This window comes from Vidua macroura, chromosome 2 (assembly GCF_024509145.1).
Source record: "Vidua macroura isolate BioBank_ID:100142 chromosome 2, ASM2450914v1, whole genome shotgun sequence".
NCBI classification, from domain to species: domain Eukaryota; kingdom Metazoa; phylum Chordata; class Aves; order Passeriformes; family Viduidae; genus Vidua; species Vidua macroura.
The window spans coordinates 7,765,825-7,793,801 of NC_071572.1; the positions used below are offsets into that span (position 1 = coordinate 7,765,825).

Here is a 27,977-nt window from a genome sequence, read left to right on the forward strand (position 1 = left end):
GCTGTATCTTTTTTACCTTTCTCTCTTTGTGAGAAAGTATTTTGTATTCAGCTTAATTTTCCTCTTAATAAAATGGTAGTGCCTGAAAAGTAAGTTCTTTTGAAAGAGTTTTCTTTTCAGATCTGTGGGCAAACACATTCTGCTGTGTTTAACAGTAAAGTGTTGACTCATTGTGAGTACATGTTGTCTAAGACCACTTTACCTATGCTTCTGTGGGAGAAAATACTTTACTTTGGGGAAATACTTGTATGAACTGAGAACAAATCAATGCCCTGGAATAATAAGTTTAAACTTGAGCTGTAAGTCCAAAACCTACAGTATGTAGTGGACATCAGTCTGGTAAGGAAATTAAAGTCCCTATGGATGCTGGAGGTGACCCTTAGAGAGGAGCTCAGGGGACTCGTGATGATTCTTAAAGCACTTCAAAACTAAACATTTTTCAGTGTCTGTTTTTCAGCGATGCAGTGGATGGTATTTAGCCCAGATTTGTAGCTTTGATATGATAATGACTTGCCCAAAATAATCTTGGGAATCCCTAGTCTGGCAGCTAAGATTAATGCATCCCAACAGGCTCTGCTCTTATCTCTGCTCACACTGTTGCTCCTTTAGCAGCAAAATTCAATGTCTTCTAATTGATATTTCTTGAAATATGCAGGAAAAATTCAGCCCACAGTGACCAGGGTACAACAATGGCTACTAATTTTATTCTCTTAGTAGGAAATAGTAGATGAAAATCACAGCTGCCTGTTGCTTCATCTTTTGTTGTTCTTATTTAATGGTTTTGCTTCTGTTGGTTTTAACTTCTTTAAGCTATTCAGAATGTGTGTTTTTGTTAACAAGTGCTATTTAAAACTTGGGGTAGCTGTGGCTGGTTTTTCCTCACAGTATTGAATCTCAGCTGTTGGAAACAGAAGTCCACCTGCTCTGTATTTTATTTTGCAGTTTAGATGTCAAGGGTAGAGCCAGAGCAATTTGGTTGAAAGAAACAGATTCCTGACTGTTGCCCAGTCTTGGAATTAGAAATGTTTCCAAGACTGAGCTTAGGACAGAAAACATCTTCCAGTTGTTTCAGACTTGTGTCTTTCAAAATGTTTTGTTTCTGCTTGCAATCAATAGAAATAAAACTTGAAAAATTTGGGTTATTTTCTTTGTAAGATGAGGTGCTCATAATTAATAACATACATAAAAAATCAGACCACAGTCCATGTGCAATCAGTTCTAGCATAGATTCAATCTGACATTCAAAAGCAATTAAAAGTTAAGAGCTACTTGCAATTCCATCACCAACAAGAGCAGTCCTGCTGGGAAAGCTGGAGTATTTCAGCTGGTAACTCCCACAAATCCCAATGTCCCTGGAGGCTGCTGGGGTTTGGGAGTCACAGCCTCTGCACCTTGGGCTCTGCCCTGGGGGTGCAGGGGGCTCAGTGAGGAAGGGCTGTGGGGTGTGGGGCTAACCTGTCTCTTTTCCCTGCTCCAGAGTGAGGAAGGGCTGTCCGGGGCGCGGTGCTAACCTGTCTCTTTTCCCTGTTCCAGGTGAATGCACAATATTTGCAGCCGTTCGTGATTTGATGGTTAATCTTACGCTGCCCCCTGGGGGGCGTCCCTAGACACTTTTAAAAGAAGGCTGAAAGTGAGACAAAACAGCAAAAAAAAAATTAAAAAAAAAAAATAAAGCCTTCAGTTAAAAGAGGACGTTTTAATTTTACCTTTTTTTCTAAGAGTTAACTATAAACTGGCAAACTTTCAGGGATGCACTTTCATCACATGAGTATCACCACGACTTTTGTATAGTGCTGTTGTATAGTGTGTTTTAATGGGAGACACTTCAGACTAGGTAATAGATTGAAGTATCAGCTTGCTGGTAATAGATTTAATATTCTGTTTTATACTATAAAGATTATGAAAATGCCAAACTTGTTTGTTTTTCTGTTTTTCTTATGTTTTGGTGTAATAGTCTTTTTTTAAGGCAGGTCTGTCATTTTTGAATACTGTAAAACTGTGACAAACTTTATATTGAAGCTGTATTTTAATATGACTGCTTTGAATCCTTAAACAATTTATTTGGGCTTGTTGTAAACATGTCCCCAAAAAGCAATATTTAATAAACTGGATTAAAAAATCTTAAACGGATGTTGTATCATCTTAAACTTTATTCCTCTCCCCTGTAGCCACTGATGAGATCTCTTATGTTCACACTTCCTGCACTATCTCTGTATGTGATCTTGGTTACACACACACACACACACACACACACACGTGCTGCTAACTTAAAAACCCAAACAAATCTTAATTTATTTATCCTCTGGGTTCCATTTGTTCCAAATCAGAGTAGAACAGAGTTTGTTCATTTTCCTGGTTGTAGAATTAACCAGTAACTACTGTAAATGGTGCTTCATTTCTTATACCAGGAACTACATCTTTTCTGTCCCAAAAGCAAAGTTTTTAGTGGAAGCGTAGTAGAAGAAAGAACCTTTTGTCATTTGTCATGGAGTCTGTAATAACAGGCTCTTGTCTTATTGTAGAGGCAGGTAAGGTAGAAGCTGGACCTCCTACCACAAAATTGGAGAGGCTGATCCAAAGAAGAAACAATCTCACACTTAACTACCTGAATTGGATGTTTGTAGATAACTTTGTCAGTAATGACTGAAGGCTCTTATAATTGAATAAAATGTCCATCCTTAGGCGTTACTCTTTCATTTAACCATTTGTCTTCCTGATCAGTATTCTCAAATTTTTATGGAGTTGGTTTCCTGACTTCCTACAACAGCGACTTTCAGCTGTGCTGCCTGCCTGCCTTTGCAGAGCTCTGGCAGCTCCCTGCTCAGCTGAAAGATGCTTTAAACTAATTTTAAATACCTTTTAGTGAATGTATTCCAGCCTGCCTTGCTGTCTTCAAGGCTGCCCATTGCCCCTACAACTGTCACAGTGCTTCTTTCTCTGAACCTCTTGCTGCTAGAAATCACCTTTTGCTTGGTGCCCACCTCAGATTTCAGCCTTGGACCTGTGGTGTGAGAGTGGGTTCTGTGTCACTGCTGCTCTCACCCATGTGTATCTAACAGGTGGTTATACAGCTTCTGCTTCTGAACAACAAAACCCATCCCCTGGAGTGAAAACCTGCAGTTTTTAAATGCTGCTGCTGCTCAGTTGGAAAGAGCCCACATTTCTGCCTTTTCACAGCTAAACTGATGTTTTAAAATTGAGAGGTGTCACAAGGATGTCTGAAAAACACTGGCTGTTGTTTTGGTCACTGGCTTGGTTTTGAGGTGGGAGCATTCCCATGCCTAAAATCAGCTTCCTGACACATGACCAGTACCTGCTGCCCATTGTGGGAAGGGGCAGGGGATGTCGAGTGTGATGGCAGCAGAGCTTCAGCACTTGGAAATAAAAGGGAGGGGAGAGGCCTCCCCACAGGGCAGAGGCCTCCCCACAGGGCAGAGAAAACAAAACATGGAACTACTGACAGATGGTTATGGACTGACACTCCCAATCCCAGATGATGGGAAGGTTGAATTTTGTTTTATATTATATACAGCACTCATAACATACACCACATTTTAAACACTTCTCCTAAAAAATTAAATTCTTAAAGTAAGCACTACTAGTAAAAGGAAGCATTTCCCACTCACCAGAGACACTTGTTCCTTTTAAAGCAATGACTGTATTTACAATTGCAGTTTTAAGTTTTGTTTTTCATTTGTATTTACAACTTCAGTTTTAAGTTTCATTTTCCATGTGTTCAGTCCCTTTTTCTGGCAGCCAGATGATGCGACCACCTGCTGCATTGGGGCTATTTGTAGATTTCTTCCTTATGGTGGATTTCTTTGTCCATTTATTTCACTGAAAGTGCTGCAGTGACTCCATTCAGAATTTCTGGAGATTTCTAAGTTTCTGATCAACCCACCTGTGGGACAAGGATGAGTTACTGAATTACTGAATTATAGAGAGGAAAAATAGTTGTTCTGAGCTGATCCACAGCTCTGGCTTAGAAATGTTAGCCAGTGTCAGATGGAAACAAGTTTTATGTGTCCAAAAAGCCATTCCCAATGGCAGCCATAGATTCTGTGGCTTTCCAGATAAGAGATACTGATCCTGTTAAAGGTTTCCTCAAGATAGAAAATAGGGAAGAGACTTTTTTGAGCCCTGCAAATACTCAGACAAGGAGCGGAATCAAGGTGAGGTTCTGGGGGGTTTTGGTTTGAAACTAAGTTTTAATTCCTTGTTATCTTTCCACGTTTGAGTGTTCCACACATCACCTTTGAGTCTGCAGATGTTTTTTTTTTTTTAACTGAGTTTACAAAGGCTGCAGGGAAACAAGCTCTTGATGATAAACTGCTGAGACAAAACAAAGCTCCATAAAACCAGGAGCTGTTTTTCTTTACGAGCTGCAGTTTGTCTTTAGGCTTGTGCTCAGTTTCATCTGTCAGTTGGAAGTTACTCTCGTTCGCAGGCATTTTAAAGCAAAATCTTCTGTCTGAAAAATAGACTACTAGGAGAATATTTGGATCATTTTAATCAGATCTTTGATGAGTCTGTCAAAGGTGTCACTTCAGAAGTTGTGCTACACTGGCCATTTCAGCTCAAGTGGTTGTAGTTGTTCCCCTGGCCCAAATTTTCCATCTACCACAGAATTTCAGAGGTTTTTAAGGTAGGAATGTATTTCAATAAATTAACGTGTAATTGAAATGTATTAACCATATGTAGCATCGAGGCTGTAATTACCGAACTGTGACTCTCTGTAACCCCATAATAGCGATGTAATTGAGACATTCACATTTAGATTAAATCATGCTGACTTCAAATATGCGACGCTTTTCCGGAGGTGCTCCAGCAGCCGCCGGGAGTTTGCTGCTCAGCGGGTGGATCATTATTTTGGGGAATGTTTTTAAGGCTGAACTTTGGCTCCGGGAGCATCGCACGCCCGGGAAGCAGGTGCAGAGCTGCCCCCTCACCGCGTGCCGCTCTCCCGCGTACTCCCAGCTCCTCACGTTCCTCCAGAGCAGTCATTAATTCTTTGGGAAATGACCCCGCGAGGAGGGTCTGGCAGGAAGCGTGCGGCCGCTGCTCCGGGAGATAAGGGATGCTGAGCGGGGAAGGGCTGGGTGGAGGCTGTGCAGAGCAGCACGGATGCGGCAGCTTCAATCCCTGCCCTAGAAAAGGAGCTCGGAGGGGCCTCCGGAGGCGCTGGAGGCAGAGCCCCTGTAGCAGGGCTGCTGGAGAGCTCCGGCTCACAGCCGGGGAAAACGCGTCCCTGCTACGCGGGATAGGGCTCCCACAGCGGGGAAAGCATCGACCTCAGCCTTGCACGGACTGGTTTCACTCCTCCTGCGATGCCCCAGCTCCACACGGGCCTTTGGAAAGACTTCACTGAGGCTCCAGCTGTCAGAGCACCGGGAGCATCACCTGCACTTGGACTCTTGGAGGGCAGCGGCTGAAGGGGGAGCTTGTCAGAAATTACAAAAAAATGGGGGTGAATGCTCCAGGGTGGGAAGGGGGTTGCTGACATCCCTACCCTGTGTTAGGGAAGGCAGCTCCCCGGGCTCGGGGGGTTCGGGCAAGAAGGGGTCCCCTCCCTCTCCTGTGCCCCACCTGGGGATGTGCCTCCCTCATGGATGTCTATCCCCTCTCAGGGTCACTGCAGCTGATCAGAAACAGACGAGGAGTCGTACCCACCCTCGGGAAACCTGCCCGTGGCCCTGAAGCACTCCAATCTCCACAGTGTCATGACCTGGTGTGTGTGGGCAGGGAGCCCCATGTCTCACCTGCAGCCCCTGGCCCCCTGCAGCCCGCAGCAGCCGGCCCAGGGCGCTCCTGGTGCTGCGGCCCTGCCTGCTGCCACAGCCGCTGCTCCCCGGCCGCACAGCGCTGCTTTCTGCATCTTCACTCTGAGGCTTCCTCCGTGACGAGTACGCTGTTGAAAGCAGCCGGCAAGCTGGCAAAGCAGCATTTAAGAGAGACAGAGAAAAGCACCCCTGCCCTTTGGAGCTGATTTTGCAGCAGAAGGAGGGAGGAGGCGGCTGGGGGCCTGCAGGCCATGCTGGGCCTTCCTGTGCTTTCGGCACAGATCTCTGCGATGTCGATCCCAAAAAGCAGGGACAGAGCCAGCCTGGCACAGGGCTGGGAGCTGTGCTGGTGCTCTGGTGCTGCTCTGCACTTGAGCTCCCACCTTGCTGCTCGAGTTTACAGAGGATAGGATAGGATAGGATAGGATAGGATAGGATAGGATAGGACTATTTCAGTTGGAGAGGACCTGCAAGGATCTTTTAGTCCAGCTGCCTGACCAATTCAGGGCTGACCAAAATTTAAATCACATTGTTAAGGGCAGAATCCAAATGCCTCTTAAACATTGGCAGGCTTGGGGCATCAACCACCTCCGCAGGAAGCCTGTCCCATCGTTTGACCATTCTCTCAGTAAAGAAATGCTTCCTGATGTCCAGCCTAAATGTCTCCTGACAGTGTGGGTTTGAACCATTCCCATGCATCCTGTCTCTGGATCCCAGGGAGAAGAGCTCAGCACCTCCCTCTCCATTTCCCCTCCTCAGGAAGCTGCAGGGAGCAATGAAGTCGCCTCTCACTCTTCTTCTCCAAAGGAGACACGCCCAGAGTCCTCAACCACTCCCCACAGGACATTCCTTCCAGCCTTTGCACCAGCTTTGTTGCCCTCCTCTGGACACAGTCAAGGATTTCAACATCCTTGTTAAACAGACGGGCCCAGCACAGAGTACGGTGAGATAATCCCTGCTGGCACCTCACTGTGCCATGTCTGCTGCACCTCGGGATGGGCTCTGCACTCCTGGCTGCTGGAGCAACACTGACTCCCCCAGTCCATTTCTGCAGGGCTGCCTCCAGCCACTCTTCTCCTCCTTGTACTTATGAGGCCTTTGCTTGTGAAGAGCTGAGATGTTGTAGGAACTTGTCATGGCTTCCACACTCAGCTGGGAAACCACTTTGTTCAACGTGCATGTGCCTCCACAGAAGCTACTCCACAACCTGACACTGGGATTATCCCACTGGTGCTGTGGAATAACACTGACTTGCTGATCTGTGTAAACATCAGCTAGCAGGACAGATACATCTTGTTTACTTACATCTGTGCTCTGTCCTCCCATCAAAAGGAGGACAAGGACAAGGCAAAGAAAAGAGGTGTTTGTGTACATGTGCCATCAATGATCTTGAAGGAAAAAAAAAAGGAGAAATGGATGTATGCTTTAACTACTTGGACAGCCTGTAAAGCTGACTGATACCTAGGGATTTAGCTATGTGCAAATAGCTATTTTGACAACAGTACTGTGTGAGAACTGAAGTGTAACTCCAAATACTACTGAGACATCCTCCCCCCACACTGAAGCAGCTGGTTAAGCCTAGCTCAGTCCTGCTTGGCTGTCACCTCAGTGCCCAGAGGAGAGCTGCCAGCTCCAAGCTGAGGCATAACCCGTGTTTGAACCCAGCTCTTCTCTTTCCACCTGCTTTGCACTCAGAGTTCAAGTTTTCCAGTTCAGCTCTCAGCTAAGGTGCCAGGATACCACACCAGAAGCTGCTGAGTGACTCTCCCAGCAGCACCAGCCCAGCAGCTGCTGCTGTGGAGAAACACCCCTTGTGTTCTCCATCATCACAGAGCTCCAGCAGCCAGGCAGGAGTCGGCTGGGAACCCAAACTCAGACCTTGGCTTTTGCCAGGTGACTCTTGGCACCCACAGTGGTCCCACCATTAAGTTTTCTGTTTGGCAGGAATCTCCAAAGGGTGGTCTCTGATTGGGTGTGTTTTCTCTGCCAGATAAAGTGGGCCAGGTAGGGGACTCGGGCTTGCTGTGCAGAAGCTGCAGGACAGCAAGATCCCTGGCTCCATGTGGGACTGCTCCAGTGAGATCTCTGCAAGCTGAAACGGCTCAGGGTGGGTGTGGAAGTGTTTACCCAAACAGGGTAGTCAGGGATCTTTGTCCCAAGGGCCCACACTGGGTCCTGTCCCTCTCACTTTGCAGTGTAGGCACAGTACCTCCCTTTCACAAAGCTCCCTGATGAATGTACAGGCTGAATATGCACATTCATGGTAGATCTGAATGCTTGAAAACAATAAATTCCTTATGATTTCTGTGGGCTGAAATTTACCTTGGGAGCAACTGTTGAGCTGGATAGTGCCTTTCCTTTCATGGTATCTCACAGACAGGGACCAGGACAATCTTTAGAAATAAATTAATTCTTTTCTATGCTCTAGGTGCCCAGATCCATCCCCAGTTGGTCATAGTCATTTTTAATTTGTTTTAGATTTGAAAACATGCTTGGTAGCTGTGGAATCAGGTCTGTAAGTTGCTTTTCTTGACACACTTTTGCATTTGTTTTTCTGCTTTGTTTTGTTGCAGATGGGTGCCTTAAAAAAAACCCAGAATTTGCCTACACACCTCCTGCCTCTTGCTTGCTGCACAGCTTGGCACAGCGTGGTACCATCCATGTGCAGCTCTTACCCAAGAGTCAGCTGCTCAAACAGGGGAAGATTTATGAAGATTTTCAGGGATAATGTTGAAGGAATCAACCTTTTATTCAAACACACTGTTGTTTGCAGCATGCAAATAGCACATCCTGGGCATCCTGGAAGAGGATTATTCCAGGTTGTTTAATTTATTTCAAATTCCAGGGGCATTCACGGTGGGGTAGTGCCTGCAGACAGAGTTTGCTGAGGCCCGAGGTGACCCATCAGCCATGTGGGTTTTGTTGTGCAGATTTCCTTGGCTTGTGGGCAGATGGAAGTTTTTGGGCCGGTTTGTCGGAGCACACCAGCTCTCCTCCATCCTTTGAACTTTTAGGACTACAGATATCAGCAGAAAGTCACAGAGGTGACCCTGACCAGAGTGTTTCCCAAGAGTCCTCTTTCCTTTCACAATGCACAGCCCCACGCTGTGCAAGGTGTTTGTGGGCAGCAGTGCCAGAGCTGAGCTCAGCACAGTCATGGCCCTGCAGGGGCACTGCTGCAGCTTTTCCCTTCTCTCTGGGGCATTGGAGACCTCAGTGAGCTGCAGTGTTCCTCAGAAATGAGAGTTTCTTCTTCCTCATGGCCAAAGGGATTTGGGAGGGAGACATGAGATACACTGCAATGCAGAAGGTGCCACTGCTCATACAGCTGTAAAAAGAAAAATAAAACAAGAGGTTCTGCTTTGCATTCCATAAGAAATGTAGGACTGGCAGTGCCCTCCTGTGTCTCCAAACCCAGATCTATTGCAGGCAAATGTGCTGCAAAATGCTGTTTAAAAACTTGGCAGGCTGTGTCTTAATTACAGGCTTTTACCTAAACTCCCAAGGCCTCCCTGAATCCCCAGGGAGGCTCGTGGAGATCCTCACTGCTCTGAGCTTTGTGGTGCACTACAGAGATGAAGTCAGCCAGAGAAAGCTGTGAGCATGAGATGATATTTGTAAGAATCTAAAAAAAAATCCTGCCCTTTTCCCATCTTTTTTTCAGTCTCTTTGGGCAGAGCTAGGACCAGAGTTAGGCAGCTGCTCTTTAGTTGTGATTTTAGAAGCATCTTGCTTCTTTCTTTGGCACAAAAAACAACGACAACAAAATCCACACAGCCACAGCTCTTTCGAAGACTGATGTTAAAGTTAAGAAGTGGAGGGAGCAGAGGGAGGAGAGCAGCAGGGACTGCCCAGAGGTGCCCAGTGTCCTGCAGAGGGCTGGAGAGAGAGAGACAGCCCCTGGCTGCTTCTTCCCTCCTTCCCCATGGCCTCTCTCCCAGCCCTGGTGCTGGCACATCCTCCCTGCAACTGAGAGGGAACCAGAATATCCTTCCTGCCTCACTGTTTTCCTTCAGTGCTTTCCATACCTTCATTTTTAACGGAAGAGATCAAAGTCTTACTCTGATTCTCTTTGCTTTTCCAAATATTCCTCCCCACCTGAATTGTACGGGCATTCAAATAAATAAATAAAAGTAACCTCCTCCATCCCATCCCAGATCTTTGCCAGGGTGTCCCATGGTGCCAATGCAGGCTCAGCCTAGTTCAGGGAGTGGCAGAGGGCAGCTTAAAGCTGATGAAATGAAGATCACCTGAGCTGTGCAGGAACCGGTCAGCCCTGGAGAATTCATTCACGTGTCCTCCTGAGTGAGGGATGTCCTGAGGAATAATCCTATGTAGGAATACTTAATTCCATCAGAATAGTCATGTCCATTTGTGCTACTCCAACGCTGGCAAGAGGTGCAGATTATAAAGGACTATTTGAAGGATTGGAGTGCAGCAACTACAATGCTTTGAAAAACAGAAACATGACCAAAACCAAATGTTAACAGAGACCAGAGAGGAAGAGCTTGAGGAGAAAAAAAAATGGAGTTAAGAATGCATATGTGTTTATTTTCCAGCTAAGGTTAAGCTGCATGTTACAGGGAAATTCATAAAGGAATTTGTCAGCATTTAAAGACTTCCGTTTTTTAGATTATTTTCTCCTCTGCCAAATAGTTAATTTAGGCTACAGTAACCAGTTACTCCTACACAGTACTGGAAATGATGGCAAGTAGGACTTATTTCACCACTTCCAACAATCTGAATATTTTAGCAGCTGTGGAATTTTTAAAGAATCAGGTCTGTGGCATGGAAGTGGCTGAACACAGGGTGGAAAGAAGAAATAAAGGTGATTCCTGTGCTGTTGAATTCCTGGGGACCTCTGGGTTAACGGAAAAAAATCAAACAAAGAAACAAAACAAAAACAAAAAGAATAAAAAATAAAACCAAACCAAAACATAACAAAAGGGAGGAAAAGGGAGCAGAGGAGGAAGCAAACTGCAGACTGGTTGTTTGTGCTGTTCCAGTCTGGACAGTCTGTCCCAGACAGGAAGCTGGTCTCATGACAAGATCATGACTCCAGCTGTGACATGTCAGAGGCTGCTTTCCAGAGCAATGTTCCCGGGATGGAGTGGTTTGTGTGGCAGCTATCCCCTCACCAGGAGCACGGGAGACTCCAGCTCTGCCCTGGGATGGCCGGGGAGGCAGACTTGAAGGGATCACTGCCCTGAAATCACTTTCTAAAATTTCAGGCTTTTCAGTGCTGTTTGGGTCCTGGGGAAGGGTGAGGAGTCAGCCCCTCTGACTCCCTGTGTCTCCCCTTTAGTGCTGACTCTTCCATTCCCTTGGATAAAACACAGTACTTCAGGGACAAAGGTGAAATTAAAGTGACCCTTGTGCTGCAGGTTGGCACTGGGGCTGTTACACTCCAACACTACTATTTGTGTCCTGCTTATTTTCCTAATTCACTCGTGCTTGATGGATTATTTTGGTTTTGATGGATGTTTTTTTTGGATTTGATGGATTATTTTGTTTTTCTCCAGAAGTAACACACATCAAAGACAGCTTCTGGTCAGCATCACCTGTGGAATGATAGTTGTATAGGCACAGTTTTCCTGCAGATTTTTTTCTTGGACATCTTTTTTTAGGTGGATGTATTCCTATTCATCTTCTGAGTTTATAAATCCTAATTTTTACAAAATATTGAGCATACTTTTAAAAAAAAATATTCTTTAAAATATGGAAAGAGCTTTAAAATATTTTCACCTTTTTTTAAAAGTACTGTTTTTAATGGGGGGAGGAAGCTTCTCCCAAGGTTTCATTTGTAAAGACCCACATAACACTGTGTGTGTGCATGCAAACATGCGGGAAGGAGATCAAAACCATTTCATATATAGAGAAAGCTTATCTTAGTTTGTGCTTTTTCCAGTTAAGCCTCCTCACCCCATCTGCTTCTCTGCATGACTGACAGCTGATTGCACTTCCTATTTCTAGCTTGTTTTCCTGTCAGGTTATCCAGAGCTGCTGCCATTTGGGTGCCACCAGGCTTCCCTGGGGAACACGACCCCATTCAACCACGGAGCAGAGCCTCCCTGCTCCCAAGGAATCCACCACAGCCTAGGACACAGCTCGCTGGAGATTTCCAGAGGGCAGAGCTGCACATTCACCAGTTGGGCAGAGGTGGTTCAGACTCATCTATCCCAAAGGAGTCAGAGGTGCTCTGGAGTTGGCAGCTTTGCTCAGGGTAGCACTGGCAGCAGAAGGTGGCTGCCTCTTGGCTCTGCAGCCTGCAGAAAAGTTGGGATGGGCTCATGTAAAATAATTGGTACAGCTATTTTCATGTATTTTTCCCCCCTTTTTTTTTTTTTTTTTTTTTTTACAGCAGAGTCTAAAAGTGACAGAAATAGTTGAGAGCAGGTTTTTTTCTTTCCAAGCTGATGCTGTACCACAGTCAAGATTTGGTTTGATCACCTGCTGTAGGGTGTGTTTGGAGCTCCCATTTAGCTCACCAGTGTTCCAAATGCTCTCACTGATCACTCAGGTATTGCAGCAGACTTTTTTTTATATCATTTGATTGGGTACTTGAACCATGCCATTGTAAAGAAGTATTTAGAACACAAGAGTTGATCAGGTGAGTAGATTGGCAGCACTGAAGTCATTGAAGACTTTGACTACAGTGCTGGCCATCAGCTACCAGCTAAAATACTGTGAATTTATTTATCTTAGCCACTGCTTCTGTGTCCCTGGCCTAATGAAAAGCATATACTCAGTAGATTAAGAACATGTAAATTTGTCATCACAAATTCTTGCATTGGAGCAGAATTAAGTGGAATGTGACTGCTTTTGTAATTTTGTGCAACCATCAATTTTGTTCCCCTTAGAAACATTTTAAACATTTTGTGATGTATATTCATGCCAAGACCTTAGCTATGTACTTTTGTTGATGTTGGATGACATGAACAACAATACTAAATTTGACTGCCAGAGTCCTTTAGTGTGAATCCATCCTTCAGCAACAGAGGAATTTCTTTAAACTCTGAAAGCACACAAGCAAGGCAAGTCCCTGTTTAAGGATGGGAGTAGGTCTAGGTGCTGTCCTTAGCCAATGTAGAGTACAGATGCAGTACATGCCTTTTTGACCCATTCTAGAAAATAATTCATGAGATCTGTTACAGAGATCCAGGAGAATCTCTGCACTTCCAGAGCACTGGAAGTCCCATGCATTCCTGGTCTTAGACAGCCCCATCTCCTGCCTGCCACACACAGATACATCTGTAGCAGCTGCTTTTCCAGCAGTTCAGTAGGAGAGGGCACTGGAGCAGACTCTTTGGATGTTTGGCTTTGTGCTATCCATCAGTTTCTGCTCTGCTTATTTGAGAGGAGTGTGGCCACTTGGGCTTTCTGTCCCTGTCCCTCAGCCCTGGGCAGGCAGGACACATTGCACAAGTCTGGGCAGAAACACCAGGGTGGTGATTTCACACCATGAGCTGTAGGAGCCCTTTAGCATTCAGTTCCTCCACAGCAATGCTCTGCACTAGAGGCACAACAGGACAGGAAATAAATGTTCCACATTTTTTTCAAGTTTCTTTTGTTCTGACAGATTTGAAACCTGATAGTTCCACTTTCTGTCTTCCTTGAACTCGCTGCATTTCTGTCCTGCAATACTTGTGTGGAAATGTCCCTGCTTCTACAGAGATGAAAATTCCTAGGAATATGGTTCAGGGCCTACACAGGGGAAAATAAAAAATGCAGGAGAGTCCCAAATCCTCACTTGAGCAAAAAAAAACAATTTTTTTTTTAGAGAACATTTCTGACTTTTAGCTCAAAGCACCCATTTCACCATAGCCAAAAATTGTGTCAGTATAGGATTCAGAATGTCATTGTTTTGGAGGATTTTTGTTTTGTTTTGAGGGATGCTTATCTCCTTACCTAGACTCTGGCAGTGTGCTTCTTAGATCCATGAAGGGTGACCTATAAATCTCAGCAATCACTTGCCAGGTTGCTCAACATTTGCATTTCAATGTCGTTTCTTCATTTCCACGTCCTTTTTTTAGACGTAACATTTACACATTTCAGATCTGCTTTAGGCTTCCCTTGCCTGTGTGTTGCTACAGCTGCAAGAACTCTGAAAGTTGCCGTTCCTGCCACAGAGAAGTCTGGAAAGTTGATGCAGGCACAAAGGCTGATTATACCTCCCTCTGCCAGGTTTAGACTTTGGGGCATTATCTAGAAAAAGCAGCATACTGACTCTTCAAAGAACCCTTTCTTTTTATGGCTTATTTTCTCTTTTTAACCTAAGTATCAAAAGCAACACTGTCTTCAATTCTGGCTCAGGATTCTCTCCTTCTTCAGAGATTTCAGCACTTCTTGAGAACAGCTTAGGTACATCCCAAGCCAAAGAGTGGACAACATAAGAGCAAGGTCTGAAGAAGACCCCATGATATACACATCACCCTTTGTGCCACAGGCCAAGCTCCTACAGAAAAACTCTCAGATCAGATCACTACTCCTGCTGCAGTTGCACCCTAAGTCCCACTGACAGCACTCTGTGGAGCCTGCCCCACCCTGGTGAAAGCTGCTTGCTGCCAGATATTGCAAAACAACCCTCCTGCCCTCTCACTTTGAGCACACAGGATCCCAATACCAGCTGTTATTTTCCTTGCATCCCCTTCCTGCCTTGGCTTCTCCGTTTTCTTCCTTCCTTCACTTGACAGTTTCACTGCTTTCATCATAGTTCTGTGCACAAAACCTATGATTTTTGCCATATCACATAAATCTTCTTACAATTTATATTCTTGGGGTGATATAAATCTAAAGAGAACAATCAAGAGCAGGTCTGGTAGTGTTGATGGCATTTCAGTCTAATTAACTTAATTCTAAGTATGAAAAGGGTATTCCTGTAATTACCTGTTTAATTAGCAGTTATGGACCAATATTGTTGTATAATAAAGTGTGTCTGGCTTGCCTAACTCAAACTGAAGTACAGGGGCTGTGGAGTGGTTCAAAATGCAGCCTGTGCTGCACAAAGCATTTGGTATTTAAGACACAGCACACATGACAGTGCTCAAAAGCACCTTTAGTACCAGCTGGAGGCCTGCAGCCATGAGAAGGAACAAATGTGGTACTAACAGGAGAAGTGGGAATTGCAATTCGCCCTTCAAAGTAGAATAAGACCAGCTTTAAAAAGTAAAATTAGAGCCTACAGCAGCAGCTGGGAGAGAGCTGACATGCAGAGACTATCTCAATGGCAGTTCCTGCATTTAAACAAATTCTACACTGCCAACTTCACACTGACTAAAATACAACTGTTAAATACTTACCATTAATTATACAGTCCCTTAAACAACCAGCTCCTGTAAAACTCTGTACCAGTATCTGAAGTGGACTGCTAATCTGATCAAACCTCTGCATCCACTGTTAGAGATGACAGAATTGTTATTTAGATACTGCACTGGGAATATTTAGATACTGTATTAGCAATAAATCTAATCATAATCATTGACATAATCACTGTGTCCTACTTCTCACACCTGGCTGAGAGCCTTCCCTCGACTACTCTGTCATGGTGTATTACAGAATGTTCAGTAATTAAATCCTGTCAGACAAACTGCCAGTGCAACTCTTCCGTTCCATCTACTGGCATCAATCATCCAGATTATCTTTAAATGCCATTAAAAGTAATTTCAAGTGATTGCAACATATACTGAACTGGATTTCTTGGACTCAGGTAAACCTGCAATTTCCTCATTTCAACCTGAAGCACTGTCCAGGATCTCCAAAACATGAACAATTTCAATGCCCCCAATTCAGACATTCCCAGTAAAGGAGACTAATTCAGTGAGAACATCTTTTCTGAAAGTGGAACAATTATCTCCTAACAGCAGGGAAAGTTCAGCACATTGGAGGGCAAGATGATAAAAAAGTAGTTTCCATTCGTGCTGCTGTAAGTCCGGAAGATCACCTTTTACCGCAAGAGCAAAAGAGTTTCTGAGGAGGTAGCTCTAAAAAAGACTCAAGCCAGAGATCAACCACTTGCTTTAACTACACTCACTATCCGGTTTAGGAAAATCCACACAAGACTATCTTTCTTTTGAAGGACAATTTAAACCAAACTGCTGCGGCCTTAGGGCCACTGTCATACATCAGATGCAGCCACACCTGCCCCAGTCAGCTGAACAAATCCTAAACAGAAGGAGCCACACCTACAAAGCCACAAGGAATAAATGCACTCGAGAACAACTGTTCTTTGTTTTATTGAATGGTTGAAGCAGGACTATAATCCAGGCATACTTAAATCAAACATTGGTCCACTCTTATCATCAAAAAGAACTAATTTTTTTTTATAATAATAACATGAACACAAATGGAAGGAACATGAAGCATCATAACAGGAACTTTCAACTGTAAGTGATACTAGACCATGACCAGACTGGTGCTACTTCAGGATTTACAGACTGCACTGTACAGACCAGCCACACCAGTGTTATTCACCTCCCAGCCACTGAGGTTCTGAGGAAAGGATCCTTCTGTGTACAGCTCACCTCTGAGCCATCAACATGAGATCAAAATGCCATTTATGCTACTAGAGTCCTAGGCTGAGAGAAATATTTCTATATTTAGTATTTTACTGAAGAATATTTACTATCCTCTCTGAAGTTACATATAACCATTATAAATATTTACATCAAACATTTACAGCTGGTTCATAATATACAACACAACATTTTAGCTATAATTTTTGATCTTCCAGTGCAAAAGTTTCAAACAACATGTTGCTATTGTAATTTCAGTTTATCTGGTTTGCAGAGGCAGTACAGGGCATTTCAAAAACTCATGTTACAAGATAAAAAAAAATGGAATGATGTCACTTTAATAACAATTACTCTGGGGAGTGTTGTTTTGGTTTTTTTTAAACAAGCAGATTTCAATTCCTAAATTCCATCTGGTGCTACTACTAACATTTAAAATAGTCTTGAAAGGGGGAAAAAATACTTAGAAATAAATACACCTTTAAAAGTTTTCCACAATTAACCATGTCAGGACATTTGTTTTCCACACAGGCTAAAGGAGACCTTGCTCTTCGTCATCTTCCTACGCTGAAATACGGTGCAGTTCAATCCATTCTTATCTTCTGATTTGTCATCCTATAAATAATGCTGTCATAGCCAGGATCCATGTTCCAGAGGTTGTAGGAGATAACTATCACAGCTAAAGCAAGACCTATCATCATCCACAGAACAATGTTGAAGATTACAGAGTAGTCGTAGTTATATGGATAGGCAAGGTTATATGGATTTTCGGTTTTACTCTGCAATAAAGAAAATATTTATTACTTTAAAGTGAGGTCTGCACACCAAACATCTTGACTCCATCCAAAGTCTGAGCAACCTAAATAAGAGAGATGCACTTTTGTCTAGACAAATCTGATGCAAGGGCACAGAATGCAAAAAAGTGATTATGTGAGTGACATCAGTGGAATCAAAAAGAAGAAGGTGGCAGGAAAATGAAAGCCAAAGTCCTGAACCTGGGGCAGAACAGAACGCAGGTGACAGCACAGGCTGGGCAGCTGCAGACAGGGACTGGAGCTCCTGGAGGACAAGGGGAATAGGAGCCAGCAGTACCTCTGGAATAACACAGGACAACTGCATCCTGGACTGTGTCTGGAGTCCAGTCAAGGAAAAGATGTTTTCCCACAGCTGGGAGGCAGGACTTGCCTGCACTGGGGAGACAGCACAGAAAGGCAAATTCTAACAAGGCATAAGGGGAAAAGTTTTCACTATGAAAGTGGTTAATGCTTTGGAGCAAGAGAGGCTGTGGGACTTCCAAGGATGGACTTTCCAAGAACTTGGCTGGACAAGAACCTGAGCAACTTGATCTAGCTCCTAAATTAGTCCTGCTTTGAGCAGTAGGTTGGACTGGATGACCTCCAGAGCCCTCCTCAAGTGAAGTTACTGAATGATAAAGTGAAGATCAAGACAAGTAAACTGCACCCACACCTAAGTCATAGTCAGCATTTTAGTCCTTAAAAAAAAGTGGCACTCAGGTGAACTGATACAGTTTGGATCACTTTTAATAAATGAGATGTAGAAAAATGTGGCTCTACTACCTGTGAAGCCTGGAGAATGGAGCGAGTCTTCCTTGAGAGGGGAGAGTTAAACTCCTTCACAGCCACCACTTCTACTACTGCATTCCCACCATACAGATTAAACATCTCATCTGCAAACTGGAAAAGAAAAGGTGGCTTAATTAAAAGTCTAGACTGCAGCCAGGAATTAAGCAGAGTTTTGTTAGCAAGATGTAGCAAAACAAAAGATGTCAGCTTCAGGAATAATTATGGAAAGCTATAGAAGTTTACACTGTTTTAGAATTTCATTAAGTGTCAACCTTCCTCTGGTTTACAGGGCCTTTTTCAAACCCCCAGTCACCGTTCAGCAGACTGTGGCTTGTGCCTGCTTTCTGGGCTGAAACTTACTCTGTTATCCTTTTTACAAAAGACCCATCCCCACATCATTCCTAATTGTGTGTCTTGTCAGTTCCAACAAAATATTTAGGTTCTCAAACTCCCACTGGGAAACTATGAACCTGAATATTTTAATCTGGTCCAAATGCTAATATGTCTAAATATATTTCTTTAAGGTCAAAGAGGCCAAAGAGCAATGCTTAGAGAAAACAAGTATTTTATTTAACAAATTAATGTTTTTGAATTTTTTCATCACACTTTGAAAACTCTCAAAAGTGACTGATCTTAATACAAATTTAACTAGTGATTATGTAAGACCTGCTGAAAAAATTACTTTCTTGAGCACACTGATGTATGAACAGCAGTTATTTTGAAGTCTTAAAAATTTACATTTACATAGCTTTGTGGGCAGGGGTAAACTAACCACTGCATGTTGGGATAAAGATATTTCCAGATTTCCAAGAGCCTCTTTTTGTGAGACATTCTGGTGCTTTCAAATGCAAAGTGTTTGTTTAAGAAAAACAAACATATCAAATCATGTTGATACAAGGTTTCAATACACCCCTACTCCTTTATTTAAAATATCTAAACACATTGTAGAATCACACCAACACTTTCCACAGAGGCAAACTGTAACATTCAATTTTATAACTAAACAACAACATTTTTAAAACCAAACAACAAAAACAAGCATTAGGCAAGCCAGCACTAATGAAGTTACTTCTTTGTAGTTAAAATAAAAACTATTTTCTTAATATTACCAAGAGTGTTGTTCATTAGGTAGACAATATACCTTTTGCAAAGAGTCTACAAGAATTTGAGAAGCATCCTTGAACTGCTGAGAGTCTTCCCCATATCGTTTCCCAACCTCTTCCAAACCAGACAGTTCCAGGGAATAAAGGTCTGGAGAGTGATCTTTGGCTAAGTGCTTGTGTCGAGACAGCTTTGGCACAACATTGAGAGCAGAAAGAAATTAATTCATACACAGGTTACTTTTAAAAACACATTGCACAAAATCAATTTACTTGGACTAATCCAGTCTCACTTTTTACAGTCATATTCCATAATTAGGAAATGGAATTCTTGCCAACTTAACTAGAAGATGTTCATAATTGTTTCTTTTTTTAATTCTACAGAAGAAAGCAGATGATCATTATGTAGCATCTGTTCCTAACATGAGGTTACATCCACGTAATAGAGAGTTGTACTAAAAAGAAATAGAATACTTATTGATATCAGAATCTTCATTCTGTAATTGCCATGAAAATAAAACTCACAAGAAAACAAAAACATAACTACAAGATTTAGATACCAGCATTTCCTTGTTTGAAGCTGGTCCTTGCAAAGCTCAGTAGGTTGCAACTTCTACCTTGCACTGTCCATGTACAAAAGTTTATTTGAGAAGTACCATCCAATACTTCCAATATGTAGAAAATCCAGCCAATACAATCCAAATTATCTCAAAAAAGAGTGACATTCTTTCATTTCTGCAGGTGAGAAGATGCAGCACTGATATTTGCCTGCACAAGACAACAGCCTCTGAAAAGGAATTTAATCCCATCTTCCCAGCTACTTAAACTGCAGCATTTCTAGCCTGCAAAACAAAACCAAGTTTTTCTACCTCTTTCTCTCAAGAGCCCTATTTCTCTCCACTAGCCCTTTACCTAATGTGAATTTTTGAATTTTTCCACAATTCTTTCTTTCACTTCAGTACTTAAGGGCTGCAGATTAAAGGACACACAGAAAAAAAACAAACCAAAATGAAACAAAAAGACCCACACACCACTGACCCACTAAAACAAACCCTAAACCACAGCAACAAGACAGCAGCTTCTTAGTAAAAAGATCCTCAGAATGAAAAGCTCACCCCTCCACTGGAAAATTTCTACCACCATTACTATTCATGGCACAAAAGTCAGTCCAGTCTTTTCAGATAAAGTGATATTTTGAAGCAAAATGGTGGACAGGGCAAAGAACATGTACTTCCCAAGTTAGACACCAAAGAAAGACCCAGCAAATTCTTCATTGAGTATTTCAGAATTGCCCCTGTTCTGACCAAACACAACACAAAAGAAAACTACAGATGATTAAGGTTCCCATTCACAATTGCACTGATGGGGCTGATACAAATAGAATGCATTATTTAAACTGATGGAACCAGCTGATGACACACTAGAATATGTATCACTGGTTGCCATGTATCCTGCCTATGGCTTCTCTACTTTAAAGATCTCTGTGACACAAGACAGGGGAGAATGTTTCAAAACACCTTACCAGGCTTGCAATATCATGTAGGACTTGAAGTTCTGACAGAAAAAGCAAGTCAACCTGAGGGAAGAGGCAGAGACAAGTATTTCCTTTGATGAAACCCAAGTTAGGGAAGTCTTGTTTTGTTGCAAAAGTTTTATACCAGTTGTCTGCTACAACATCAGAACATGGTAGAAGGAAATAACTCTTTCAGTAAAGTTACTTAGAAAAAAATGTTTAAACTTAGTTTAGAAAAAATTAGGCGTGGGCTCTTAGGCAAAGAAAGAGGGAAGAAAAAGCAGGAAAGGAGAAAAGCATAAGCTAACTAAGAATATGGAAAAAAAAACCCACAGAAGTTCCCACTGAAGAATGTGTTTTACCTCATTGTTCCTGCTGAGGGAGTTGAGAGGGAGGGAGCTGAGGATGGAGCCGTCCTGGAAGAGGCGGTTCCGCAGCTGGCGCAGCGTGACAGAGAGATCCTCAAACACAGCGTTGGCCTTGCCCACCATGTACACCCTCTGCAGGGACAGCCACTGGTTACTGGCAGCACAGGCTCCTGCTCAGTTTCTCCAGCCACACACTAATAACCAATCATGCTTTGCAATCTCCAGTCCAGAATTTCAATTGGGTTTCCTCCAGCCACACAAGTGGAAAGAGGTTTCCCTATCTGGGACATGTGGAACCAGGAGTGAAGCAATACTCACTTCCTCACTGGGGGCCAGCTGCAACACCACGGGTGTCTCCTCAGAAAACAGAGTATGGATGGCATTTGCAACACTGTCCAGACTGAAAGGAACGGCCTGGAAGACAAAGTCCAGTCAGATTTTTGGGTTAAACAGGGGCTGATCTTAACTAAGGAAGAGAAGTAAAGGGTATGCACATTTCCAAAGTGATAATAAGTCATAAGAAGCTACGTGCAAAACAAAACATCACCTGTGTATCTATGAACATGCATTTTATTTATGTGGCAAGACACAATATACTCTGAAGAACTCCAAGGGACCATGACTGTGAATTAAAAGGATTATTTAGGCTTAGAGTATGGCCTTGTTTATCAGTAAAACAAGACCAACAAATATAGGGAAACAATCTCACTGCAAATGGAAAGTTATGAACCACAAAAAACTGATGGGTGAAAATATACCAGCAGAAAGACCAACTGCTGAAACAGAAAAAGACACATATAAAAAAACCTAAAAATAGAAGAAATGATAGCACAGTATAGTGCCATTACTGGCAAGTTAACAGAACTGTTAGTTTTTTTAAACACTTACTTGTGGGTTTTATTTAAAAAAGACACAGAATGGCACATTTCCATTCACTACTTAAAGTGTCCTACTATGACAGAAGAGGCAACAACATAGATTTAAACCCAGGAAATTTTAACTTAACACAAGAACAAAGTTTTTTACTCCAAGGGTGGTAAAATACTGGCAGAGGTAGCCCAGAGGTCATGGAGTCTCCATTAGTGGAGATACTCATATCCTGACTGAACACAGGGCTGGTCAGCCTGCTCTGGCTGATCCTGCTTGATCAGGGCATTGGATGACACCATCTCCAGAGCTCCCTTCCAACCTAAAGGATTCTCTGTTGCTGTAAGAAGCCAGAGAAGCCTTAGCAAAGATAGACAGTGATAAGTAAATGTAATGTGTGTTGATTTCTTCTTGATACAATATACGGGATGGTATTTCTAAGTGTTGTATTTCACAGTCAAGTACTTGAGGAAAACTCAAAAGACCACTTATAGGGCGATAGAGTACATCAAAAAATCAACTCCATATAAAATGTTATCACACACTCAGCTGAAGCAAAAAACTTAACAATTCTGATTTTAAAATATTAAGTTACCATGGGAAGAAGTGGATTGGCACAAACTTTAAAGTTAGCTGTCTTTCAAGGAGAACGTGCTTTGGTCAAACAAAGCACGTTGAACTGAACTCGACACAGGAAGCCCTGGGTGATCTCAAGGGCCTCTTACCTTGTACAGAACCCTGACTAGGTTATTGATCTGTCAGTTTAGGGGATATGCAAACTTCAAGTGAAGCCAGGAATAAGTGAACATCAGGGACTACAGCAGAGAATCATGTACTTGTCATTAGAGCACAGGAGTCCCAGGAATCACGTGACAGTTCCAGATGTGGATACTCACATTCTCAATGGGGTAAGAAAACCCTTTCACAGGCAGCTTGTCCACTCCCTTCACTGTCACCAGCACAGTGGCTTGCGGCCGGTGAAACAGATCACCCACGCCCAGCCCAGGCCAGGGGAGGTCCTAGTACAAAATAACAAAAACAGTTGTATTTCACTGGCAAAGGAAGAGTTCTTCCCACTATTACAGCAAAGCAACTTATTATCCTGTTAATGCCTCTGTGCAGGACAGCCTGTTGGAAATTTCATGGGGAAGTAAGTTAATACTACACTGCTTTTGCTTTGAATAATGCCTCCAGTCAACTATGAAGGAACTGTTAGTTTAAAAGCTGCCAGCAACTTCATAGCAAAGTCTACACTAAGAAAACATTATAGATAATGGATACATGAGGAGTTACTTCCCATAATTAAATTATAAATACTTAAGTCTGTATTTAGTAAGTGAAGGCTGAACTTTAAAAACCCACTAATATCTTTATATTTTCAGTACAGGAAAGAAAAAGGGTGGAAAGGAAGGGGAAGAGAGGGATGTGTCAATCACAACAGGCAACTAATCTTAAATGTACAAATTTGCACAGAAATATAAAAAGATTTCTTAGTAGCTTACTACAATTACAAATCAGTAAGAGCACAGTGCAGGCTACTGATTGGTTTATTCAGGCACAAAATACAAATTCATCTGTCTGGAATAAAGGCAAACAGATTTCCCCATTTGTGTAAATGATATAACTGCCCTTTTTTTGAAAGCCAAATTAATTGCATTTTAGAATTAAACATCATTGACACTATGATTTGTATCACCTCGCAGAAACAAAGGATGCTCTTTAAAGCATCATCAGGGACAAAAATGGGGTTTGGTTTTGTTTCCCTTTAACAAGGGAAGAATACTGAATGACTCTTTCTGAAAATTCCCAATGTGATATAAGAATACTAAGAATTCCAAATTCTCCACAGTGGCCTTGCTGCACTGTCAGTTTATGTTCCTGGACTACAGCTTTGATGTGAGCTGCAAAAGAAGTGCCTGGGCCCTGCAGTACTCTCCTTACCAGAGCTGGAGGGTCACCACACAGCGACCTCTGCCTTAGGGACAGCTTTCAGGAACTCTCAGTTCCAGGGCTGAACTGAAAAAGCATTCAAACACTTCCTTCCCTGCCTGCTTCTAGGATTTGAATTAATAGTAACAGAGAACTATTTCTAAAGGATGCTACAGACCCATTGTAACAAATGAATCCCAAGCTGTGGCAAAGGCACTGAGTGAGTACTGAAACACTTTCTTCCATGACACCCATGACCTAGCTCTGGATGACCAAGATGCCAAATGGACAGAACAGGCCAAACTCCACTATTTTTCTGGGTGTCTTTATATGCAACACACACAATATCATTCAATATACTGGTTTTTCCTGATAAAATAATCAACATTTACTCCTTAGTCATACTACTCATACAAGTTTGTTACTAGTTTGATGACAAAAATAGCAGAATTAATTGACAGCAAGGTATTTTCAAATTCCAAAACACAAACTAAGCAGCCTTGCATTCAAACCAGCCTTATCAGACCTCTTCCCTAGTTTAGTATGGAAGAAATGAGAACTGGTTGCCCTCACCAGCTCTGTGAGAATGCCTCAGGCTGCAGATTTCAGTATCTGGCTGCACACAGACACTGCCAAAGATATCTGGCTATTACACTTTCATCTGCTGCTTCAACAGCCACTCATCCCTGCTGAAGCCCAGCATATAAATTCAGTAGGCAAGATGGAATCAATCCAAGCACTCCTGCTCATGTGCCCCACTTTCAACATTGCTAAAGTTGTATTTGAATACTTAATGTGGAGAAACGCTATCACAAATCACGTTTCCAAGGTTTTGGATTATTTCCTAAGTAACCAACATACTTGTTCTAACTCTGCTCAGCAGACAGGCTTGCTGACCTGACAAAAGGCCTGCCTTGCCAAGCCATTTCTCAGGCTTCAGATTACTCAGGAGCAGAGCCCTACAGAGAGCTTGTGTGCAAGAAGTGACAGTGGTCCCCCATGGATGGGGGGATACAGCACACAGCCAGGTCTCAGAGGAACAGCACTGGAAAGCCTCTGCAGGCTTCCTTCTACAGATGGTGACTCAAATTAGCCAAGCTAGCACAGCTTCTGGCTGCTCATATGACCCACACAGCTCTGTCCTGGAAACCACCCTGTCAAGTCATGCATTCCTCAAGACAAACAGGGCAATATTTTATATATTCCAGCACATGACAGGAAGATTTGTATCTTGAGTGAGCAGGTCTGTAGCTTTAGAGGCGTTTCACAATCAAGACCTGGAACATACTTCTTCAACAGAAAAGCCCATGGTCAGTGCAGCAACATCTGGGATCCGCTCGCCCGGGATCGGCCAACTTCCATCTCGGAAAACAACCGACTGAGGGGATCGTAAGATACTGAACTCACCACCACAGACACCTAAAAACAGACATAAAAAGCTGTCAGAGCTCCTGCAATCTTTTCCTTTACATAACAGGAAAAAGATCATATTTGAGCTTTCATCCCTTCTCCCTCCCTCCCATGCCTATCAGTTTATGGAAAGCCAGGAATGGGAACTGCTCATTTTAATGCTCTGGAATACAAAATAAGACTTCTATACAGCAATGACTAAGAATGAACAGATCCATATTAACAAAAGCAGCACAATTATTCAAACAACAGCAGAGCACAGTTCTGTGTAACAAGCTACAAGCAGTCTCACAGTTCAGACCCGGTAAAGTGAACTCAGTGGAGCCAGGCAGATCCCAAAATCCTGTTAAGCTCACAAAGCACCAACACAGCTCTGTCTGCTTCCACAACTGCTTGGCACAACACCTCTGCTCATGCAAGGAACAGCCAGAGCCATTGAGCCCAGAGCAAGGAATTCCAGTGGAATTTGTCAGTGCTGGCTTAAACCAGGCAGTGCCAGGACAACCTGGCTCCTGCAGAACAGCTCTGGTGTCCCTGCTCTGCCTCCTCCACCTCGTGACACCGTGAGATGTTTGTCTTCCTTGGATGCAGCACTGGACTGCAGACTGAGCTGACTGTGTGGAGCCACAACCTGCAACACTGGGTTTCCACTGCTCTAGGATCCCCCTTCACTCTCTTCCCCATTACTTTGAATTGCAAAGGTGACTAAAAGCATATTTCTAAACTGTTCTGTGATGACAGCAAATTACTGCATCATAAAGTCAGAAAGGACTCCACAGAAATGAGAGAAGGGCTTGTTCCAACCTGGCTTCCTATCTTAAAGTCACTTAGGCACAACTGCAACACTGTGTACACCAAAATTTATCTAAATAAATTTTGAAACTTTTTTGGTGTATATAAGCAGTAACATGCACCATGCACAAAATTTCAGGCATATGCTCCCCAATGAGCAATCTGAGTAGGTTGCTACCAGAAAACTGATTTGATACAAGAAAATCAAGTAATAGAGTAATAACTATTTGCAGGGCTGTATGTTCAAGTTCTAATTATACAATAAATCTGACTGCATAGCTCAAAATTACATGAGTAAGGTAACTGTCTAAAGAAAATAGAAGTATTTATTCATATGATCACTGAAAATTGGTAACCAATCCAAGCAGTGATATAAAATAGTTTTCCAGGGCATCTACAAATCTAAAGGCTATTTACAAAAACAATGCAACAATAAACTGGTGTGTTATACAGCTAAAAACTTCCCTAATATTAAATTAACTAATGTGACCTTGAAGATGCTGTTCCAAAGCCTGGCTCACGATCATGCATACAAATGTTGACAGTAAATCTGAGCTATGTTATGATAAACACACCAAAGGACAAAGTTCTGAGATGCAGGCTGGGGAGGGGGGCAAAAGGAAGGAAAGAGGCCAAACCAAGTGATATTCATGGAGTAGAGTCAAGAATTTACTTAAATTGATGTGTTCCTTGGGTGGCCTGCTACCAATTTTAATGGTGGATCAACCCACATTTAGAAAGGCAGAAATGTTTCCAGACCAATTTCTTTAAGTAAGAATTTACAAAATGGCTACAAATCCACAGGATTTCACATGCTGCTCTCCACAAGGCTGTTACACAGTCACATTATTTAGGGCAAACTGGCTTACCTAGGACAAGATTGCTCAGGTGGATAAAATCAGAGCATTAACCCTTCACAACTGAATTTCCCTCACTAGACTTGTTCAAGATTACAACGATTAAAACTAAATTTGAAGTTGGGAACATCAGCAGATTCCCTCCAATTGTCTGTGGAATAGTAAACCTAATTCCTACCCTGCCAAAGCTGTTCCTCAGGTTCTCAAAAGCCTTTGTGAACCTGGAAGGCTAAGGAACATTGAGTGGGAAATATTTACAGGTCCTGGAAGTGCCACCACGAGCCTGAGTCAGAGAGGGTAACAGAGAGGCTGCAATGACCACAGAAACAGCTCAGAAAAACATGAAAATTCGTACAAAATAACAAAATAGGTGTGTCTATCACAGAATCATCAGAGTTGGAAGAGACTTCTAAGACTATCAAGTCCAACTATCAACCCAGCAGTGCCACTGTAACCCCTAAACTACTAAACCACATCACCCAGTGCCAGGTCCAGATGCCTCTTGAACACCTCCAGGGGTGGTGACCCCATCACCTCCCTGGGCAACCTGTTCCCATGCCTCACCCTGGCAGTGAAACAGTGTTTCTAGTCTCTGATCTGAATCCCTCCGTCTCAGCTTATAGAATTGGATTTTAACATAATTTGTACACAGTAGAAATTAATTTAATAAAGTAACATACTACATATAATTGGACATATGCATTTAAAAATACACTATATACTATCTAAAGTCATGTAATAATTTTGTTACGTAATTATAAAAATAATTTTATATAACGAATTTACACAATAAAATTATAGAAACGTATAACTTAATATAAACCAGCGCTTGGACTGAAAGGGACAGGATAAAAGGGTTCGAGCACCGTCTCTGGAGGTGGATGGGGGGTGGGGGCAGGGAGCTGCAGCACAGTGACAGCCCCTCACTGCCACCCCTCGGTCCCGAACCCGGCACCCACAGACACAGAGAGTCCCCCTCACCTTCACCCTTCACTCTTCCCAGAACCGCGGCCCGGCCCCTTTCCCACAATCTCCCCCCGCAGCGGCCAGGCGGCCCTCCCCGCTCCCCGCGGCGCTTCCCCGCGCCGGCCCGTGCCCGCTCACCCACCGGCGACACAGGCCGCTGCCACCAGCGCTGCCAGCCCCAGGGCCCGGCCGGCCCCGCCGCGCCGCCCCATGTCCGCCATCAGCCGCCGCCGGGCCGCGAACAGACACCCGAGCGCCCCGCCCGCCGCCTGACGGACAGCTGCCACAGCCAATCAGAGAGCGG

At 43.2% G+C, this 27,977-nt stretch overlaps 3 protein-coding genes across 3 annotated transcripts in view; 1 reads left to right on the plus strand and 2 right to left on the minus strand.

Moving 5' to 3' along the window:
• MED14 (mediator complex subunit 14) overlaps positions 1 to 2,130 on the plus strand; it is a 34,717-nt gene extending 32,587 nt beyond the window's left edge. The window contains exon 31 of the mRNA XM_053970257.1: positions 1,534 to 2,130. Within this exon, the coding sequence (XP_053826232.1) occupies positions 1,534 to 1,607 (74 nt within the window). The 3' untranslated portion in view covers positions 1,608 to 2,130. The remainder of the gene's footprint in view (positions 1 to 1,533) is intronic.
• Positions 2,131 to 3,641: 1,511 nt separating this feature from the next.
• Positions 3,642 to 8,144, minus strand: LOC128820680 (uncharacterized). The gene is made up of 3 exons (XM_054001498.1): positions 8,103 to 8,144; positions 5,760 to 6,227; positions 3,642 to 5,440 (listed from the first exon to the last, which is right to left on the minus strand). The coding sequence occupies exons 1-3, from the start codon at positions 8,142 to 8,144 to the stop codon at positions 5,252 to 5,254; spliced, it is 699 nt and encodes a 232-aa protein (XP_053857473.1). The 3' UTR covers positions 3,642 to 5,251.
• A 7,852-nt stretch (positions 8,145 to 15,996) lies between these two features.
• On the minus strand, positions 15,997 to 27,932 carry ATP6AP2 (ATPase H+ transporting accessory protein 2). The gene is made up of 9 exons (XM_053971144.1): positions 27,816 to 27,932; positions 24,937 to 25,067; positions 22,616 to 22,738; positions 21,171 to 21,266; positions 20,847 to 20,984; positions 20,494 to 20,547; positions 19,013 to 19,162; positions 17,866 to 17,982; positions 15,997 to 17,067 (listed from the first exon to the last, which is right to left on the minus strand). Exons 1-9 carry the CDS (start codon positions 27,892 to 27,894, stop codon positions 16,873 to 16,875), a joined length of 1,083 nt encoding a protein of 360 aa, XP_053827119.1. The 5' UTR covers positions 27,895 to 27,932; the 3' UTR covers positions 15,997 to 16,872.
• Positions 27,933 to 27,977: the final 45 nt, after the last annotated feature.

What these genes read in the sequence shown, in the direction of transcription:
- LOC128820680 (XM_054001498.1), bottom strand. Translation starts at nt 8,144, where the DNA reads ATGAAAGGAAAGGCACTATCCAGCTCAACAGTTGCTCCCAAG. An exon ending in GCTCAACAGTTGCTCCCAAG is followed by an intron (nt 6,228 to 8,102) that starts GTAAATTTCAGC and finishes CAACTGAAATAG; the next exon opens with TCCTATCCTATCCTATCCTA. An exon ending in CAGGGGGCCAGGGGCTGCAG is followed by an intron (nt 5,441 to 5,759) that starts GTGAGACATGGG and finishes ATTTCTGACAAG; the next exon opens with CTCCCCCTTCAGCCGCTGCC.
- ATP6AP2 (XM_053971144.1), bottom strand. Translation starts at nt 27,894, where the DNA reads ATGGCGGACATGGGGCGGCGCGGCGGGGCCGGCCGGGCCCTGGGGCTG. An exon ending in GGCAGCGGCCTGTGTCGCCG is followed by an intron (nt 25,068 to 27,815) that starts GTGGGTGAGCGG and finishes GTCTGTTTTTAG; the next exon opens with GTGTCTGTGGTGGTGAGTTC. An exon ending in AGCTGGCCCCCAGTGAGGAA is followed by an intron (nt 20,985 to 21,170) that starts GTGAGTATTGCT and finishes CTGTCCCTGCAG; the next exon opens with AGGGTGTACATGGTGGGCAA.